General features: G+C 52.0%; 8 protein-coding genes across 8 annotated transcripts; 4 read left to right on the top strand and 4 right to left on the bottom strand.

Annotated features, from left to right (window-relative positions):
• Positions 1 to 489: 489 nt before the first annotated feature.
• BD324DRAFT_615270 (acyl-CoA N-acyltransferase) lies at positions 490 to 2,555 on the bottom strand. Its single transcript, XM_022014704.1, has 4 exons — positions 2,202 to 2,555; positions 830 to 2,163; positions 644 to 781; positions 490 to 596 (listed from the first exon to the last, which is right to left on the bottom strand). Exons 1-4 carry the CDS (start codon positions 2,310 to 2,312, stop codon positions 557 to 559), a joined length of 1,623 nt encoding a protein of 540 aa, XP_021873644.1. The 5' UTR covers positions 2,313 to 2,555; the 3' UTR covers positions 490 to 556.
• Positions 2,556 to 2,923: 368 nt separating this feature from the next.
• BD324DRAFT_615266 (Rgp1-domain-containing protein) lies at positions 2,924 to 5,311 on the bottom strand. The gene is made up of 5 exons (XM_022014703.1): positions 4,101 to 5,311; positions 3,896 to 4,060; positions 3,619 to 3,855; positions 3,449 to 3,579; positions 2,924 to 3,407 (listed from the first exon to the last, which is right to left on the bottom strand). The coding sequence occupies exons 1-5, from the start codon at positions 5,275 to 5,277 to the stop codon at positions 2,946 to 2,948; spliced, it is 2,172 nt and encodes a 723-aa protein (XP_021873643.1). The 5' UTR covers positions 5,278 to 5,311; the 3' UTR covers positions 2,924 to 2,945.
• Positions 5,312 to 5,668: 357 nt separating this feature from the next.
• On the bottom strand, positions 5,669 to 6,577 carry BD324DRAFT_615261 (hypothetical protein). Its single transcript, XM_022014702.1, has 4 exons — positions 6,312 to 6,577; positions 6,095 to 6,262; positions 5,913 to 6,042; positions 5,669 to 5,867 (listed from the first exon to the last, which is right to left on the bottom strand). Exons 1-4 carry the CDS (start codon positions 6,481 to 6,483, stop codon positions 5,768 to 5,770), a joined length of 570 nt encoding a protein of 189 aa, XP_021873642.1. The 5' UTR covers positions 6,484 to 6,577; the 3' UTR covers positions 5,669 to 5,767.
• On the top strand, positions 6,572 to 9,360 carry BD324DRAFT_654952 (glycoside hydrolase superfamily). Its single transcript, XM_022018807.1, has 6 exons — positions 6,572 to 7,007; positions 7,050 to 7,132; positions 7,171 to 7,247; positions 7,287 to 7,469; positions 7,505 to 7,652; positions 7,689 to 9,360. The coding sequence occupies exons 1-6, from the start codon at positions 6,654 to 6,656 to the stop codon at positions 9,190 to 9,192; spliced, it is 2,349 nt and encodes a 782-aa protein (XP_021873641.1). The 5' UTR covers positions 6,572 to 6,653; the 3' UTR covers positions 9,193 to 9,360.
• A 2-nt stretch (positions 9,361 to 9,362) lies between these two features.
• Positions 9,363 to 10,605, top strand: BD324DRAFT_615256 (hypothetical protein). Its single transcript, XM_022014701.1, has 5 exons — positions 9,363 to 9,840; positions 9,879 to 9,988; positions 10,034 to 10,144; positions 10,198 to 10,235; positions 10,281 to 10,605. Exons 1-5 carry the CDS (start codon positions 9,822 to 9,824, stop codon positions 10,423 to 10,425), a joined length of 423 nt encoding a protein of 140 aa, XP_021873640.1. The 5' UTR covers positions 9,363 to 9,821; the 3' UTR covers positions 10,426 to 10,605.
• A 170-nt stretch (positions 10,606 to 10,775) lies between these two features.
• On the top strand, positions 10,776 to 12,311 carry BD324DRAFT_615241 (mitochondrial carrier domain-containing protein). Its single transcript, XM_022014700.1, has 11 exons — positions 10,776 to 10,957; positions 11,014 to 11,033; positions 11,075 to 11,178; positions 11,221 to 11,286; positions 11,330 to 11,341; positions 11,383 to 11,471; positions 11,510 to 11,576; positions 11,616 to 11,727; positions 11,770 to 11,918; positions 11,960 to 12,089; positions 12,132 to 12,311. Exons 1-11 carry the CDS (start codon positions 10,842 to 10,844, stop codon positions 12,260 to 12,262), a joined length of 996 nt encoding a protein of 331 aa, XP_021873639.1. The 5' UTR covers positions 10,776 to 10,841; the 3' UTR covers positions 12,263 to 12,311.
• Positions 12,312 to 12,420: 109 nt separating this feature from the next.
• BD324DRAFT_648473 (hypothetical protein) lies at positions 12,421 to 14,226 on the top strand (the record flags this gene model as incomplete). Its single annotated transcript, XM_022017846.1, has 1 exon — positions 12,421 to 14,226. One exon carries the CDS (start codon positions 12,421 to 12,423, stop codon positions 14,224 to 14,226), a length of 1,806 nt encoding a protein of 601 aa, XP_021873638.1.
• BD324DRAFT_615232 (nucleotide-diphospho-sugar transferase) lies at positions 14,175 to 15,426 on the bottom strand. The gene is made up of 8 exons (XM_022014699.1): positions 15,310 to 15,426; positions 15,161 to 15,254; positions 15,021 to 15,120; positions 14,946 to 14,980; positions 14,829 to 14,904; positions 14,766 to 14,791; positions 14,515 to 14,727; positions 14,175 to 14,479 (listed from the first exon to the last, which is right to left on the bottom strand). Exons 1-8 carry the CDS (start codon positions 15,353 to 15,355, stop codon positions 14,260 to 14,262), a joined length of 810 nt encoding a protein of 269 aa, XP_021873637.1. The 5' UTR covers positions 15,356 to 15,426; the 3' UTR covers positions 14,175 to 14,259.
• Between the last annotated feature and the right edge of the window lie 142 nt (positions 15,427 to 15,568).

Below are 15,568 nucleotides of genomic sequence, written 5' to 3'. Positions count from 1 at the left end.
TGCTCTCAAGGTGACAAGGATTGCTCCGGATACGCAGTGGAGGAAGCGCATCCATCATCCCCTCAAGGACTTTGACCGGAACATTGTATACATTGTATCAGTCCTGTGCCACATGTCATTCACAGCTTTCATAGTGGCAGAGACGCTTAACAAAAACGTATGCTGCCGACACACCCATGAGCTCCTACCATTTCAGCTGCTCCCATATCCCTGTTCTCCGTGATCAAGCACCCACCTACCTTGGTTCTGTCCCATACGAAGTGCGATCGACCTCTAGCATGGCGCTAAATAGTTGAAAATCCGCTGCCTTGTTCATGCATATGCGCCGCCCGGACTGTCTAAGTACGGTTACCACTGTGCTCTCGCGCCGATCACAAACTGTGACATCATCTTCACCCTAAGGGATTTAATTTAACACACTGTATGCTATGGTCCCACGCGGTGTATCTGCGTGACATTCACCGTCAATCATATCACACCGACCGCCGGCCCAGCTTAGCCCAAGATGCATACATAGTGCTACAACATGAACATACAACACTCTCTCTCGTGACTCTTAGAATCCAAATGCAAGTTGAGCTCGACTGAATACCGGTCTGTGAAGGCGATGATGTTAGCCTAAACGCCGACTCTAGTCACTCACGGCTTCCAACGTAGAGCACTCGGATCTATAGACTGTTTTTGCTTGCTCATCGTCTTGGTATGTTGTTCCAGTACCGCGTCGGTGAGATGAATGATGTGTTGACCCTTGTAATATTTGATCATCTGAAGGGCTTGACATCTGGTTCGGTTTCGTGGGTCAGTCAGAGCGTCGCCGCAAGACACTCACGTATGCATGATATCTCCATGAGTGATGGACGTCTTGTTTGCAATCTCATCCAGACTGATCTCTTCATCACTGTTGACCAATAACTTGACGATTTCTTCCTGCCAGTATGCTCGATAAGATAAAAGACCCAGATCCGACAAGGGTTTCTCTGGACTGCCCAGTTTACCCTCGACTTTGGATAATTCGTACGAGAATTGGATGAGAAGCTTGCCATATCCTTTCCTCTGATGTTGAGGCAATGTCAGGATACAAGCGACGTTGTATCCCTCCGGACATTCCTTCTCTTTCGAGAAGAACCCAATGAGATGATGACCATAGTCGTCTTTTAGGGTCATACAGTAAAACAGGAATGGGTCCACATCGTAGTATAATGTCTTGTGGTCCAAGAAGCATTTACACAGTAGACAGAGATTCCGACACCATGACCGTTGACGTCTTCCGTCGATCTCGAAAAAGGAGATGTTTTCGTGTCGATAGATTTCGTTTCCAGGCGGATGTAACAGTGTACATTTGGCACGATGACGGGCGAGTTGAGTGAGCGTAGGGTAGTAGAGGAGACAGAACTCGCAGATATACAGCATGGGCAGATGTGCGTACTCGATGGGGTATGGTGAAAAGTACCAAGCTTCCACCTCGTGTTTCCCAATCTGTAGCTTGTCGAGGTTCTTGACGCGAGAAATCTCGGAATGACTTTGAGTCATGGATCCAGACGTTCTCAGCTTTTCAATCTCCTGTTTTTTTGAAAACACCCTAGGTGCAGCTTGGGGATTGGAAGGAGGTGTCAATTCCACACCTTCCACTGCGACTTCTTCATCCGCCGGGGGCAGCGGCGCTGGTGGTGCCTCGTCATTATTTTCTTCTTCCTCTTTGACTCTGGACTTTCGACCGAGAGATGAAGCCCGACCCATCGGTAGATCCTTCCCACTGGTTCCCTTTGTCGCAGCAGCCGTGGCAGCCTTGATTGTAGCTTTCCGTAGTAGGGTAGTAGGTCTGGGACTAGGAGCGCCACCACTACCGCCGGCCTGGGGTGTGGCTGTCGGGGTAGCCTTCTTCTTCTTTTCATCTTCTTTCACTTTTGGCCATTCCATCTCTTTATCAAGGACCAGACGACTGCCTCCGACCCACTCATCGAGACGTTTGTTGAATTCAACGTAGTGAACATAGTACTCTGTATCATCTCGTGGATCTGGCGGAGGAGCATCCGGAGCAGGTTTCGGAGCGTATGCGGATGGTTTCGGCTTATCCCTCGTTGACAAGATCTCGGCCTTTCGTTGCTCTTCTGCGCCGTTGGCGAGGGGTTTCAGGACAAAAATCTTGACACCTGGTGTCACGTCCTGGAGATGGTCAGAAAATGGGACGTGCTGTGGCTCACGTCTAATGTGTAAGAGCCTGGAGCGGCTGCTGTAGGGGCAGGTGAGCCAGATTCACTGCCGTTTGATCGACCAGAGCCATGAAGAGGCGTCGAAGGGGTGGAAGGCGCCATTCTTATAGATCGGAGAGACTTAGGCGTGAGAGAATCGGCAAGTCTCAAAGCACTCGAGCGTTAAAGGTTGGCCAAATTTGCCGCCGACCTTGCCGGGGCTGCAGACCTCGACGAGACACGCTTCGAGGTTCGGTGTGTAGATTAAGGCCAGAATACGACGAGTGCTATGGTCGTGTGAGTGGATGGTTGGGTGTCTGGCGTGTAGATGTGGTCAAACGTCAAGACGAGGACTGCTGAGTGAGTTGAAAACAAGGGTGATTTAAGCATTTCGCTGTATTGTCGAGCGTGGGAAAGTAAAGGCCAGAGACCAAATTTTGAAGAAATCCTTCGCAACTCTCTCTTTTGATGTCGTCCTCTCCAAGTGACAGAGAAGTTCATCATCAGCGGTGAGTCTGCTTGCCCGTTCAAACGGCACTCCTTCGACCCCCTCTCGGTCTCAGCCCCTCAATCACCCGTTTATGACGATTCCATCCTGAGTATACAATAGGAAGTGCCATCTGCATTAGCAAACGTGTCTCTCGACATCTTAGCTATGCTGTTTCCAGGTTCTCTGATTCTACTATCCTTCTCCGTTTCATGGCTGCTAGTGATCGGTGATCATTGTGCTGACTCAAAAATGATAGGATTCATATGCTATATGATTTGTGTGCTCGGTCTCACTAAGAATGCAGTATTGCCCGCTAGTACCCTGATGGGGATATCACATTCTATAATTTCAGTCTCTTGTTCTCTCCACACGTCTGTATCCCGTTTCACAGGTACCAACGGAGCGATGCTCGATGAAGCAGTCGAGACCTGTCCCTCGGCTGCGGCGCCGGTCGCCTTGGCTATCGGGACCAAATGGACACCTTTCGTCGAAACGCACATTGATAATCTGACTCTCCATTCCAACCCACCGGGGTCACCACCAGAACCTGTCAGTAGACCGAAAGCTGGGGTAGCATCGGATGGAATGTCCAGTGAGAATGCCATTTGTTTGGTATTGATGGCGTAGGCAGTGTGAAAATCGGCGTGGAGCCGAGATAGGTCGGGCGAGTAGCAGTCAGGTCGAAGAGTCTCAGGAATGATCTCGTGTGATTCGAGAAAAGCAGAGAACAGCAGAGGGGTCAGGAGTGGGCTCCATCGTGTCAACTCACTCTGAGGACGCGCCTTTCGTTTTTTCCGTTGAACATGACTAAACCGACGACGCTTTCCCCGAGACGGAAGACAGTCTTGGTCAAAGTCAACGTAGCTACAGGTTGTCCATCTTTTGCAATATCATAGGTTGCTTAAAGATCAGCTATGCTTTGTGAGAGTCCAGACCTACATTTTGGTGAATGTCTACTGAGGACCTCTACCGCTTCGCCACAGTGCGCTTGCTCCAAAGGGCGTGTAGCAGATACCTCCGAAGGGGATACGATTGGGCCATCAAGTAGACCCTTTGCGTATGCCTCCAAGGACCTGTCTTCAGATACGCCCTTTTTATCCGATGGCGTGGCTACGACACCCTCTTGAGCGCCCATGACCGGCTTTAAGATATCGTACATGGGTATATTGTCCGCGACTAGAGAGGTCAGAGCCAGCATCTTGGGCATCGAACTCACCCGAGACGTGAGCCCACACTCGGACTGGGACCAATATCTCTGACGTCTTTTGTCGCTTTCCCGGCAGACCTACTGACAGAGAGACGACCAGATCATAAGCGAATCGAAATGCTTTGCCTCGATGAGACGGCGGGAGGACTTTTGGCAGGGAGAGGGAGTACGTGACTGACCTCCTCAGCATCGACGCAATGAGCGCCTTACTCACAAGACTTTGATTCTCCTTCTTTGAGCTGGATATCAACACCTAGAAGACTCCGATGGGTCTCAAGTACTGGCAGATCCTTCAGATTCCATACTCGTTTTCGCTCTTCCTCCAAGCTTCCTCCTGCTCCGCCCGAGACCAAGTCCTTGGCCAAACCAAAGAGACTTCCCGTCAACGATGGACGAGTAGACGAGCCTATAGCGCCTGTACCGAAACTCGGCTGCCATCTGGATGGTTTGGACGGAGCGTCGAGCAGAGATCCTGAGCCTACTGGCTGGTGGAGCATGAGTGATCGAAGAGGCAAGAGTGGGTCTGGTGGGATATAGGCATTGGAAGGGTGGAATGTTGCTTTGAGCCGGGTGTAAGCCCACAGGATGGTTGTTGTCCGAGGCTGTTGCAAGCGGGAGCGAGGATGGATAGGAGGAGGACTGAGTGGAGTGAGATCGATCACGGAGGATTCCTCCAGTACGTTGGGAAGTGAATCAAATTGATCCTCCCCGTTCACCGGTGCGGAGATAGGACTGGCCAGAGATTGTTTTCGCGAATGAGGATGAGCGTCTGGAATATGATTCTGTCCATTTGGTCTGCGCGGCAGAGGTGGTGGCGTCCTAGATCGTTCGCCTAGGGCCCAGACGAGTTGTTGAGGGCTCAATTGCCCCTTTCCCAGAGCGAGACTTTTAGCTCGACGAGAGTGACCTCTAGAAGCTTGATCTGGGCTTCGAAACGTCGGCCAACCCGCTCGAGTCGAAGGGTTAGCACCTGGGCTATATGGAGAATCGTCAGGAAGATTAGGAGACAGATGAAGAGGCCGATGGAGGTCCCGGGGTTTAGAAGGTCCAGCGATGGCATTGGCGGCAGGAGGAGGAGGAGGAGGAGGCGCAGAAGAGAGATGGAGACCGATTTGTTTTTGCCTGGGTGGTAATGGTCGCGTCGGCTCGTGTTGTCGAGGCTCAAGAATCGGTTGAGGTCTCACGGCTGAGACGACACGAGATCCTATAGGTACGTCTTCGACAGTATGGGATTTACGCGTATTGCGAAAGGTAATGGTCGCTGTGAATACCTCTCCGGCATAGAATGCAGATGCGGAAGGAGTGACGGTGAGCTCGAGATGTGGGTCATCGATGGCGGTGGAAGAGAGAGAAGGGAGAGAAGACGAGGAGGAGAAGAAGAGCGAGCTCATGGGCGTTGACGTCCATGTCACAGGTGAAGGGGGGCTGGGGTTGCAGTTATGCCGACAACCTTTTGCCCGACATAACGGCGCGGTCTAAACTGCCACGTGATCGCTGGAGAGTCCACCTCGACCCAAACTTTTTCTCATTTCTCCTTTCTTCTTTTATCCACGACCCACCTCAGTTCTCTCCTGTCATGGACATGTTCAACGTCTACAGGGTCACAGAGAGCCTACGTTCCGTAGCTTCTTGATCACATCAAGTGGTTTGAGACGATAGGAGAGGGTCAAGAGTGAACAACCAATTAATCGCCCCTGACCTCGATGATATCTCACAGGTGCAGGGGTTTCATGCTTAGGTGGACAGGCAAATACGGCAGTGAGGTATGTATGCGTTCAGACTATCATACATCCAGACCTACGGGCGTGTGCTCGTTCTCCACAGATGTATCGCAATGGTGCATCGAGAATGGTCTAATGATACAGTACAGTTATGCCCACGTCACAGCTCTGCCCTTTGGTGATCTTTGAATTCAAACTTCTTCAGATCCTCAATCTTGACCTGCTTGAGAGTATCATATGCCGTCGCATCAAGTATCACCCTAGACCCGAGTCAGCTGAGCCAGCAACTATGATCTGTCGCTCACTTTGGTACGATCTTGTCTCCCATTTCCGATGAAGCCATGAAGGCCTCCTTCCACCTAGCCACACAAAGACACCACTTGCATCCGTCTTTCAGCCCGGGGAAGTAGGGTGTTCGATTGGTCAGATCGTTCCCTGTATGAGTGTCACCGGCTCGTCACTGCGCAGTGACACGCCCACCACCTACCTCTGGCTTTGCTGAATTCTAGAAACTCTTTGCTGACCACAGCTCCGACATAATGTTGACCTGGATCATCGGAAGAGCTTAGACCCCAACACGTTCCATCTCTCATGAATCCAGCCGGGTGAGTCGAATCACCAGATCGAGTCAGAGGTTGAAGAGGGCCGTGGAGGACTATCTCGAGGATACATCAGTTGTAAACGCCGCCGATGACATTTCTCACCATTCATTTTACCCGTCTCGAGGACCATACTGGAGGCTGAGCGAGTGATGTTGCTGCTAGAAGTCACGGGTACAGAGGTGAATAGTGCTGCTATAGCTGATAGCAGTGGTAAGCGCATGAGGGGGGTTTGGGTGATGGGTGATTCCAAGCAGATGGCAGCGTTGTAGGTCATGTGCGTGCTACGTCACTCGGGGGGCGGCTGTGCCGGAGATAATAAGGTTTGGCCGATCGTCGGCCAGTAATCAGGTCATTGAACAATAGCATAGTTTATATGTCAATGCTATCTGTCTGTACATTCCACAGCTATCACCAGCGGTCGACGGCACTGGCGTCTCAGCGCTGATGCAACATCATCACCCAGCTACTATGAGCTCAGCGCTTCCTACATCTGTGCTTGGAACACATCGTATCGATACTGCCGATGCCAATTTCCTCATTCCGTCCGATGCGAACAGTTCAACCCCTCGTTCGATCCTGCTCAGAGGCGTGAATCTATCCAGCAGTTCGAAGTATCCATGCCATTCTGGACGTTTTGAACCTTCCGAGTCGACTCGGTCGGATCGTGACGCCAGCCGGAAGCATCAAGCTGGGATTCACAGTGCGCTAGGCGAGGAGTATGGTTTCTACTCGGACGCAGAGAAAGGAGGATATGACGGATGGTTCGTGGACAGACCACTGCCTGAAAAGGAGGCAGAAGTGAGTTCTGTCGGTATTGGAATGGAATATCGACCTCCATAGACACACCTGCGCCGACTTCAATCTTGGGGCTTTACCACCGTCCGACTCATCGTGACTTGGGAAGCTCTCGAACATGCAGGACCGTGCGTCCCGCCCTCGAATCGTGCTGACGCATACACAGCGGCAAGTATGACGAAAAGTACATAGACTATCTCGTCCGGTTGCTCCAGAAGTGCAAGTCGTTTGGCTTCAGAGTCTGTACGTATTTGCAAACGCCTACTCTACTGACCAAACTAGTTATCTCGCCCCATCAAGATGTCTTTTCTCGCTTCGTCGGAGGGTCCGGAGCACCTTATTGGGTCCTTGAAGCTTTTGGCATCAACCCTCGCCGGATCCATTCCACTGGCTCTGCTGTCCTCCATTCGGAATTTCTGAAGCATGGATTCAACGGAGAAGAAAGCACAGGAGAATACCCTGATAGTACGATGATCCTCCTAGCCTTGACTAACAAACAGTGATCTGGAACTCGAATGCCAATCGCCTCGCCGCGCGACATTGTCTTACCATGTTCTTCGCCTCGAAAGCCTTTGCGCCGAAATGCACTATCGACGGCCTGCCCGCTGGAGAATGGGCTCGCGGACACTTTATCGCCGCGTATGGGCAGTGAGTCAACCTACTGTATCGTCCGCTCACTCCCAGTCTCGCCGATCGACTCCACGATGTTTTGGACACCTGTGTCATTGGGTGGGATACGCTCAACGAGCCTCACGAAGGGTTCATCGATATCCCAAATCTTGAGGAAATCCCACCAAGCCAAGAGTTCCGCAAAGGTCGATCTCCCACTCCGATCCAAGGTTTCCGCCTCGGTGTCGGAGAAACGGTCGACAACATCGCCATGGACGATTTCACGTCACTTGGCCTCAAGCGTCTCGGCAATGTCACGCATACGCCACCCCCCGAGGGACTGTGGCTCACCCGTGAAGAGGCAAAAACCGCTGAAGAGCGATGGGGCTACAAGTGGGGTAGCGAATGGAACTTTTGGGACGAGCGTGGACTGGCTGGATGCCCTTGGGCTGGTCACGGCGTCTGGGATCGAAGTACTGGCAAGACCAAGTCTGACTACTTCAAGTTGGACGGCCAAGACTTTATGACTGATTTCTGGAAGCCATGGTACATTGATTTCATCTCTCGCATTCGCAAATCACACCCAGATGCCATCTCGTTTATCCATCCAGCTATCTTTGATCGGCCACCTCAACTCGACAACAGCATCACGAATGGTCGACTGGTAGTCTCATCGCACTTCTATGACGGTCTTACCATGCTATCCAAGAGGCGTCCCAAATTCAACGCGGATACTGTTGGGATGCACCGTGGTCAAGTCGGCATGCTTGGTGCAGCGAAGTCCGGAGCCTCGGCCCTCCGCGGAAATCTTCGCAACCAGTTTGCGGAGCTTAAGAGCGATGCGCTAGACGTGGGGCTACTCGGCGCGAGATACCCTACATTGATTGGCGAACTGGGGTCGCCGTTCGATATGAAAAAGTCAAAGTGGCTTGGCATACTCCGAGGCAAAGACAGCAGGAAGGACTACCGAGAGCCGGCCAAGGCGCTCGATGAGTTATTGAACGGATGCGATGGAGACAACGCTCTCTCCTGGACTCTGTGGGACTATGAACCGACCAACTCGCATGAATTTGGAGATGGTTGGAATCAGGAGGACTTGTCGGTATTCTCCTTTGACGAACTGGACGGCAATGACGACCTAAAAGCGAGCAGTCCACAGACGCTGCAACAACTGTACATGCTTGGCACTCGCGGTATCGACGCGTGGTGCAGACCTTATCCCGTATCCGTGACTGGTCGTATCAAGTCATTCTCATTCGACATGGGTTCGACTGCTTTCGACCTGATCATCGAGACGTCATCAGGCACAGGGTCCGGCTCGGCAGTGATTTTTCTCCCATTTGTCCATTATCTCGGTGTAGAAGGAGACGGCAAGAGTCGTATGGTGGGTCAGCCCGAGGGCGAATGGCGAGCTGGTCAACCCGCCAGAATCGATCTTGACATTCAAGAATTGACAGAAGGTGAGATCACCGCTGTTGGGCAACTCGCAACATGGTCCTTTCCCTTGGACGGGGAGGTGAAGGAGCTGCATCTCAAGTTGAGACGATGGGGAGACAAGCCTGACCTTTGGGTAGAATGAGCGACTCGATGGGAAGGTTGAGCGAAAGGAATGCAGAGGTTCAAAGGACGGGCCATGATGGACAATAAACGACACTGCTTGGATCGTTCAACATTGTTTCGTTGATGACATTATTTTATGTGATGAAGATACTTCACTTCTTTGTTCGAATGCATGTAGTATGACCTCTATTGTATACTAGGTCTCAAGAGGTATAACAACAGCTAGCTGAACTCTTGCGCTTCGTCCTGAGTCTCTCGTGTCCCCACAAACATCCTCTCGAAGGACAGATCATGCCGACATTCATCGCTGAGCGAGTCCCGTACGGTGCGCATGTGATCATCCTGTTTACCTTTACTTTTGCTGCGCTGGTACTGGTGTGAGTGCGATGTCGTGCCAGTCTTTCCTCGACTGACTCGCATGAGCCCAGCATCCTCGTCACGTTCTCATCCCCGTTCATCTCATCTATCAATTTCTTGAGGCTGCCGAGTCCTGATGGAGATACGACATTCGGTTCATTTGGATGGTGCAGTCCGACCTTTTGTCTCCCCGATACAGTAGGCTATGAGTGAGTTATGAACGCTTTGCATTTGCGCCGTGACTGATGTCCCAGGTACGCGCCAGGAGTCAATCGAGCTCTCACTGGCGCCATGATTCTCTGGGCCATTGGTGAGTGAGGAAGCTCTAGGGTCTAGGTTGATATGCAGGTATCATCCCTGTCTTCTTTACCACCTTGGCTATCCTTCCGCTCTTGTTTGTCCATGAATCTCGAGCCCTACGGTTCGTAGGCAATCGAGTGTTTTTCATTTTCTCAGCGGTGAGGCGAGGTCCCGGGGGATTTCAAGCTGAGAGGGTGTCCCAGAATCTCGCTATGATCGTTGTGGTCACTGCTTGGCTCTTGTCAATCTACGGATGGAGTATCGCCCATCGGACGTTTGAGGTGGTCCCTTTGGAAGTCCATTTGGGCTCAGCAGTGAGTGCGGCACCACCCGACTCAAGTTATGGTTGACTTGCTGATCCCCCCAGATCTGGATGGGTTTGACAGCTGCTATCTGCCTCATTATGTGAGTTGTGCCCTCCCTCCGGGAGCAAACACTGAAATAATCCAGCGTATATCTTTGCAATTGGCCCAAAGACGCTTGGGATGGATACGCCACGAAGGCAAGTGGTGGACGTGGTCGAGGACTGCCAACACCTGGGAATGGGTATTACCACTACAAGCGATCGACGAGAGAGGTCGTGCCGAGATATTAGGACTGTTGTAGAGTAGGTCACATGCTCACGATGACTGGCTTCATTGGATGTACATGCATGTCACCGGGATGATACGATTGACGAGGGGCGGTTGCTGTCAGCAGCTGTGTGCCATTTCAGCTGGTCAGTGTTGAGCCCAAGTCTGAGCTCTCTTCATCGAGCATGTCTGTCGTCTTTGCATGAGACCTGCCCGACCTACCGCTGGGCTTCTGCCCTCATTACACCTCCTGCCAACTTGCACTTCAGATCTGAGCCGGCACGTGGCGTCGGTTGTCATGTATTTTGACGTCATATCGGTGGAGGACATTCCGAGCCTCGGGCAAAATGAAAAACACTATAGACATTCGCATGTCGGACATTCACAAGTTTGATATCTCTAACGTGCAGTCAACGAAACAGCTTCTGTGATCTCAGCGATGGCTCCCTCAGCTCAATCTGTGGCTCAAGCCACGGGTGTAGCTCCGTTGACTCCCAACTTTACAGCCAAGGATTATGGCATCTTTTTCATGTCTGGAGCCCTATGTGCAACGGTGTAAGTCCCATCCCGCCTAATCGGGATGGATGAACGTAAGACTGACCCACAAATAGCACTCATGCTGGATTCACTCGTGAGGACCAAACTACAGCGCGGTAGAGCTAACGTACACAGCCGTCGACGTCGTCAAGACGCGTATACAGATCGACCCGGCTTTCAAAGGCCAAGGATTTCTCACGGTTGGAAGAGGCATCATAGCGGCTGAAGGACCTGCTGGGGTAGGCCAGCCGGTATAGAGGCTTCATACTGATTCAGCGTAGCTACTCACTGGGTTCGGACCGACTGCGGCTGGATATTTCTTCCAAGGTGGTGCCAAATTTGCCGGAGTGAGTCTGTCCATGGAGCATTATGAGCTGACAGAGTTAACAGTATGAAGCGTCTGTAAGTCTGCATGACGTTGAGCTCCACGTCTGATTCATCAGAAAAAATATCTCGTCGAGATGGTTGGATCTCGTGAAGCTGCCGTGGAGAACAGGACGGCAATTTACCTGGGAGGAGCCACCATTGCCGAGTAAGCTGGAGCGAATCGTTCTCTGCTGACACCATTAGATTCTTCGCTGATATCCTCTTGACACCCTTGGAGGCCACTCGTATTCGACTGGTTTCGAATCCAAAGGTAGCACTGGTTAAATCTCCAGCTGATATCTCTTCGTAGTACGCCACTGGACTGGTCTCTGGTCTCACCAAGATTGCCTCGACCGAAGGTATCGGAGGTCTTTACGCTGGATTCATCCCTATCCTATTCAAACAGGTCCCATTCGCTGTCGGTAGGTCAAGTACAGGGAGATGCATGCTGAACCACTGATCAGGTCAATTCGCCGTCAACGAACGATGTACCGAGTTTCTGTACAACAGATTAGACCCCGAGACTCGAAAAAACCTCTCTGCCACTGCAACTATGGGAATCACTTTGACCTCAGGTATCACCGCTGGTGTAGCCGCTGCTATCCTGTCACATGTGAGGTCCAGCGGTCCAACAGCATTCTGACCACGTCAAAGCCCGCAGACACACTGTTATCTCAGATTAACCGAGGACACGGACCGAAAGGATCCATGTTGTACAGATTGGGCGCTTTAGCCAAGGAAGTTGGATTCAGAGGTATCTGGTCGGGATTAGGACCAAGAATGGGTGAGCAGCAACCTCCATATACTTGATACTGACTCCCATCAGCTATGACCGCCGGACTGGTCAGCTCTCAATTCGTCATTTACGGATACATCAAGTCGGCCTTGGGAGCTCGACCGGGTATCGAGATTCACAAGGAGAATTCAGATGCTCCAGAGGGAGGCGCTGTTCACTAGAGATACAAGTGGCCCATGTAGACTAATGATGCACTCTTGCGGAATCAAATATCTTCGCCCGAGACTTCGGGTTGTGAGGCGGTTCGCCGCTGCAGCGCAAAATGTTCAAATCCTGTACCATAACCTCCGACCATGTTGTAGCAAACAACTTACACGCTATGGCACCCGAGACGAGTCCAAAAGAAGGCAAGACTCGGACCACTGTTCTGAACCCTCCGTCGACGTCTCCTGCCCAGGTCCACAACAATGCATCCAAAGCTGGTGGCCCGGGGTCAAAAAAGCGAGACACCGCTTCGAACTCAACATCCCGACCCTCTGCGACGCGACGAGCTTCTGAACACAAGCTATCGGACGCAGAGCAGTACGCGAATGCTCACTCCAAATCTCACAGGGACACCAACGCAGGCGCGAATAAGAAGCCCATATTCGAATGGATCTCCAGAAAACTAGGCAAAAAACATGAAGGCTTCCCTCATCATACCAACGAATCAACCTCGTCTTCGTCTCCCAGAACTGGGAACTCCTCCACCCTCCCAGGCATCACGACCACCCCCCGCGGTCGATTCGTCTCTCTCCCTGTAGCCCATACCGAACCTCCGTCTCCAACACGATTGTTCTCACCTCTCAGTCGCGATGATTCAGGCCGCCTCACGCATTCTGAATCTGTCTCGCTGAGACGATATCCTCATTCTATAGCGGATTCCGAGCGAATGCGGATACGAGAAGCCAACAATCCCTATCCTTCGATTCCCGTGCCTATGCCGAGAGATTCGACGTTGGACTCACAATCCATGTCGTTCGTGAGTCGTTCGCGAACACCGTCCCTTCGTTCAGAAACGTCTACGAGGCCCAGGATATCATTCGCCGATGATTCCTCACAACGTTGGAGTGGAGCAGATGAGGATGCTTCCATACGGCCTTTCCCACCTTCTCACCCTGCTTCTCCGGCTCCTTCAACTTCCGTCATCTCACGTTCGGCCTCAGCCTCTCTCCTTTCGCCAGGCGCTTTTGGGACTTATGGAGCTTCGTTCAGAAGGTCACAGTATTCCGCTACAGATTCGACCAACTCATCTGATGTGGATCGCGTGGATCGCAGTCGAAGAGATAGCGCAAGTACAAAGCCGACAACTATACTCAGCATCGATGCCGAGCCTCCTCCTGCGCACATCGCCACTGTACCTCCTGCTCCGACATCAGCACCTTCACCGACACCTGCGCCTGTCGCGGGTCCCTCTTCTCCCCTACGACGAGTTGAAGGTCCGACAAGTCCTCTTGACGATGTCCCTCCTTCCCTTGACTATGTTCAAGCACCGAGACACTCGCATCCTCATCCCCGTGATAACCCACATCCTTCGTCACCACCGGACCCCAACGCCTCCACCTTGACCTTGGCCTCGAGTACCTTTGCGACGGGTCAACTGTCCCCGAATCCTAACCAGGTTCCGATACCTGGGCCCGCTTCAGTTCGCCTACGCGATTTGTCAAATCCCGCCGCCAGATCGTCTGCTCTCGCGACCAGTCCAAGCGTCACATTCGCACCTGAGACCTCGGCGATGGATCGACCACCCTCCATGATCGACTCGAATCCTCCTTCGACCCATGCCTTGAGCTTGTACGGAGGGATGTCTATGCGTACCGGTCGTGGTGTCGCAGACGGAGACGCTAGCGTTCGAGCAGTGAGACGGAAAGGCAGCTGGGAAAGTAACGAGTCGAGGTGGAGCTGGCGAGGAGCTCGAGGGCAGCAGGTACCAGGAGGTGGAGCCAGTACGCCCGGAGGCAGTGTATTGAATCCCATGATGGAGGGACGGGTCGAAGGGATGGGGCACGATGGACGCGACTCATATGGCGCTTTCCTAGATGGACCGGAGAGGAGAACTTCTCGTGACTTGGCTCGCACTATCGCTGTTGGGAGTATAGCAGAGGATGGCATGCCAGAGGTAGACGACATCATTTCGACGAGATAGTTGTACAATTTCTATACGAGCATATATGACACTCTACACGCCCCACCATAGCTGTCCGACGCCCTTGGCATATTGTACAATCTCTGATCCACCCAATTTTGACTCGCCGTATATCCGATCAACGAACGTGATGGGCACTTCGCCGACAGTGTAACCCAGTGATCTCGCCCGAACAATGATCTCCATTTGGAAGACGTAACCCTTGGACGTACAGCGAGAGATGATATCTTTGATGACGGGTGTGCGGTACAATCTTTTTCCGTCAGCGCAGAATCTTGTCAAACCCACCGGAAGCTACCAGTCAAATCGGTCACACCAGGGTTCAACACTGTGTCGGCCAAAAAATTGGCACCTCTTGAGACCAACTTTCTCTTCAGATCCCAACCATACACTCCTCCTGGACCTAAACCTATGCGTGGAGCCGTTGAAGATGGATTCGGAGAAGGATGAGAAGAGTAACGTGTACCAGTGACAATGTCTAGGTTGTGCAATTTTTGTTGTCTAGCTCATCAGCACTGCTCCTAATGACGAGCGCTTACTTGATGAATTCGGGTATGAACTTGGGCTAAGCAGTATGAGCTTACTTACGTCTTAGTACTCACGTGGTGGGAAAAGTCTGCGTCCATGATGATCACGAATGTACCGGTACAAAAGTTGAGACCGTGAACGTAGGCGGTCCTAAGAGAAATGTCGGTCACAGGTCATCACATCTAGCTCACCCCAGGCCAAGCTTGCCAGCTCTCGGTTTGAGAATCTCCCATATCAGTATATGTTGCTCCAGTCAGCTATCTCACCACATGATCCTCTCCGTACACCTTTGCCAGTTGCTTTGCTACCTCTTCTGTCCCATCTGGGCTCGCGTCGTCTACGACGATGATCTCCCATGCAAGCCCACTGCGCAGTATGAGTGATGTGGAAAAGAAGTGAGACGCACGCATCGGTAAATGTCTTGGCTAGGAGCCACGTTATGATAGGCAAGTTCTTTCGTTCATTGTACGTCGGCAGAATCACAGAGTACTTGTCGGAGCCTTGAGTGGTCAGTTCCTTGTGATGCGTGAAAAACCGATCCGTCCTCTCGCTCACTCGATGCACTAGTGACGGAAGGCATATCGATAATCGTATAGGTCATTCAGCCTTGTCCAGACCAATCGTCCAACTGCCCTTCGTCGTCCATTCAAAGTCGCAAACGAGTGGTACTGGTCGGTGAAACACACAGCCAACGCGGAGATAATGCCGCGCGAGTGGAAGAAAAGTCACGTGATCTTTTCCCTCACATGACTCGGTGCAAAGTGGCGAGCGAGCAGGTTCGAGGAGGTATATGAGGAGGGGTTTCCTTGTACTT

The sequence above is a fragment of the Kockovaella imperatae genome (genome assembly GCF_002102565.1).
Source record: "Kockovaella imperatae strain NRRL Y-17943 chromosome Unknown BD324scaffold_2, whole genome shotgun sequence".
Taxonomy (NCBI): Eukaryota; Fungi; Basidiomycota; class Tremellomycetes; order Tremellales; family Cuniculitremaceae; genus Kockovaella; species Kockovaella imperatae.
The sequence above is the reverse complement of the archived record's forward strand: the minus strand, read 5'-3'. Positions and strand labels throughout refer to the sequence as shown.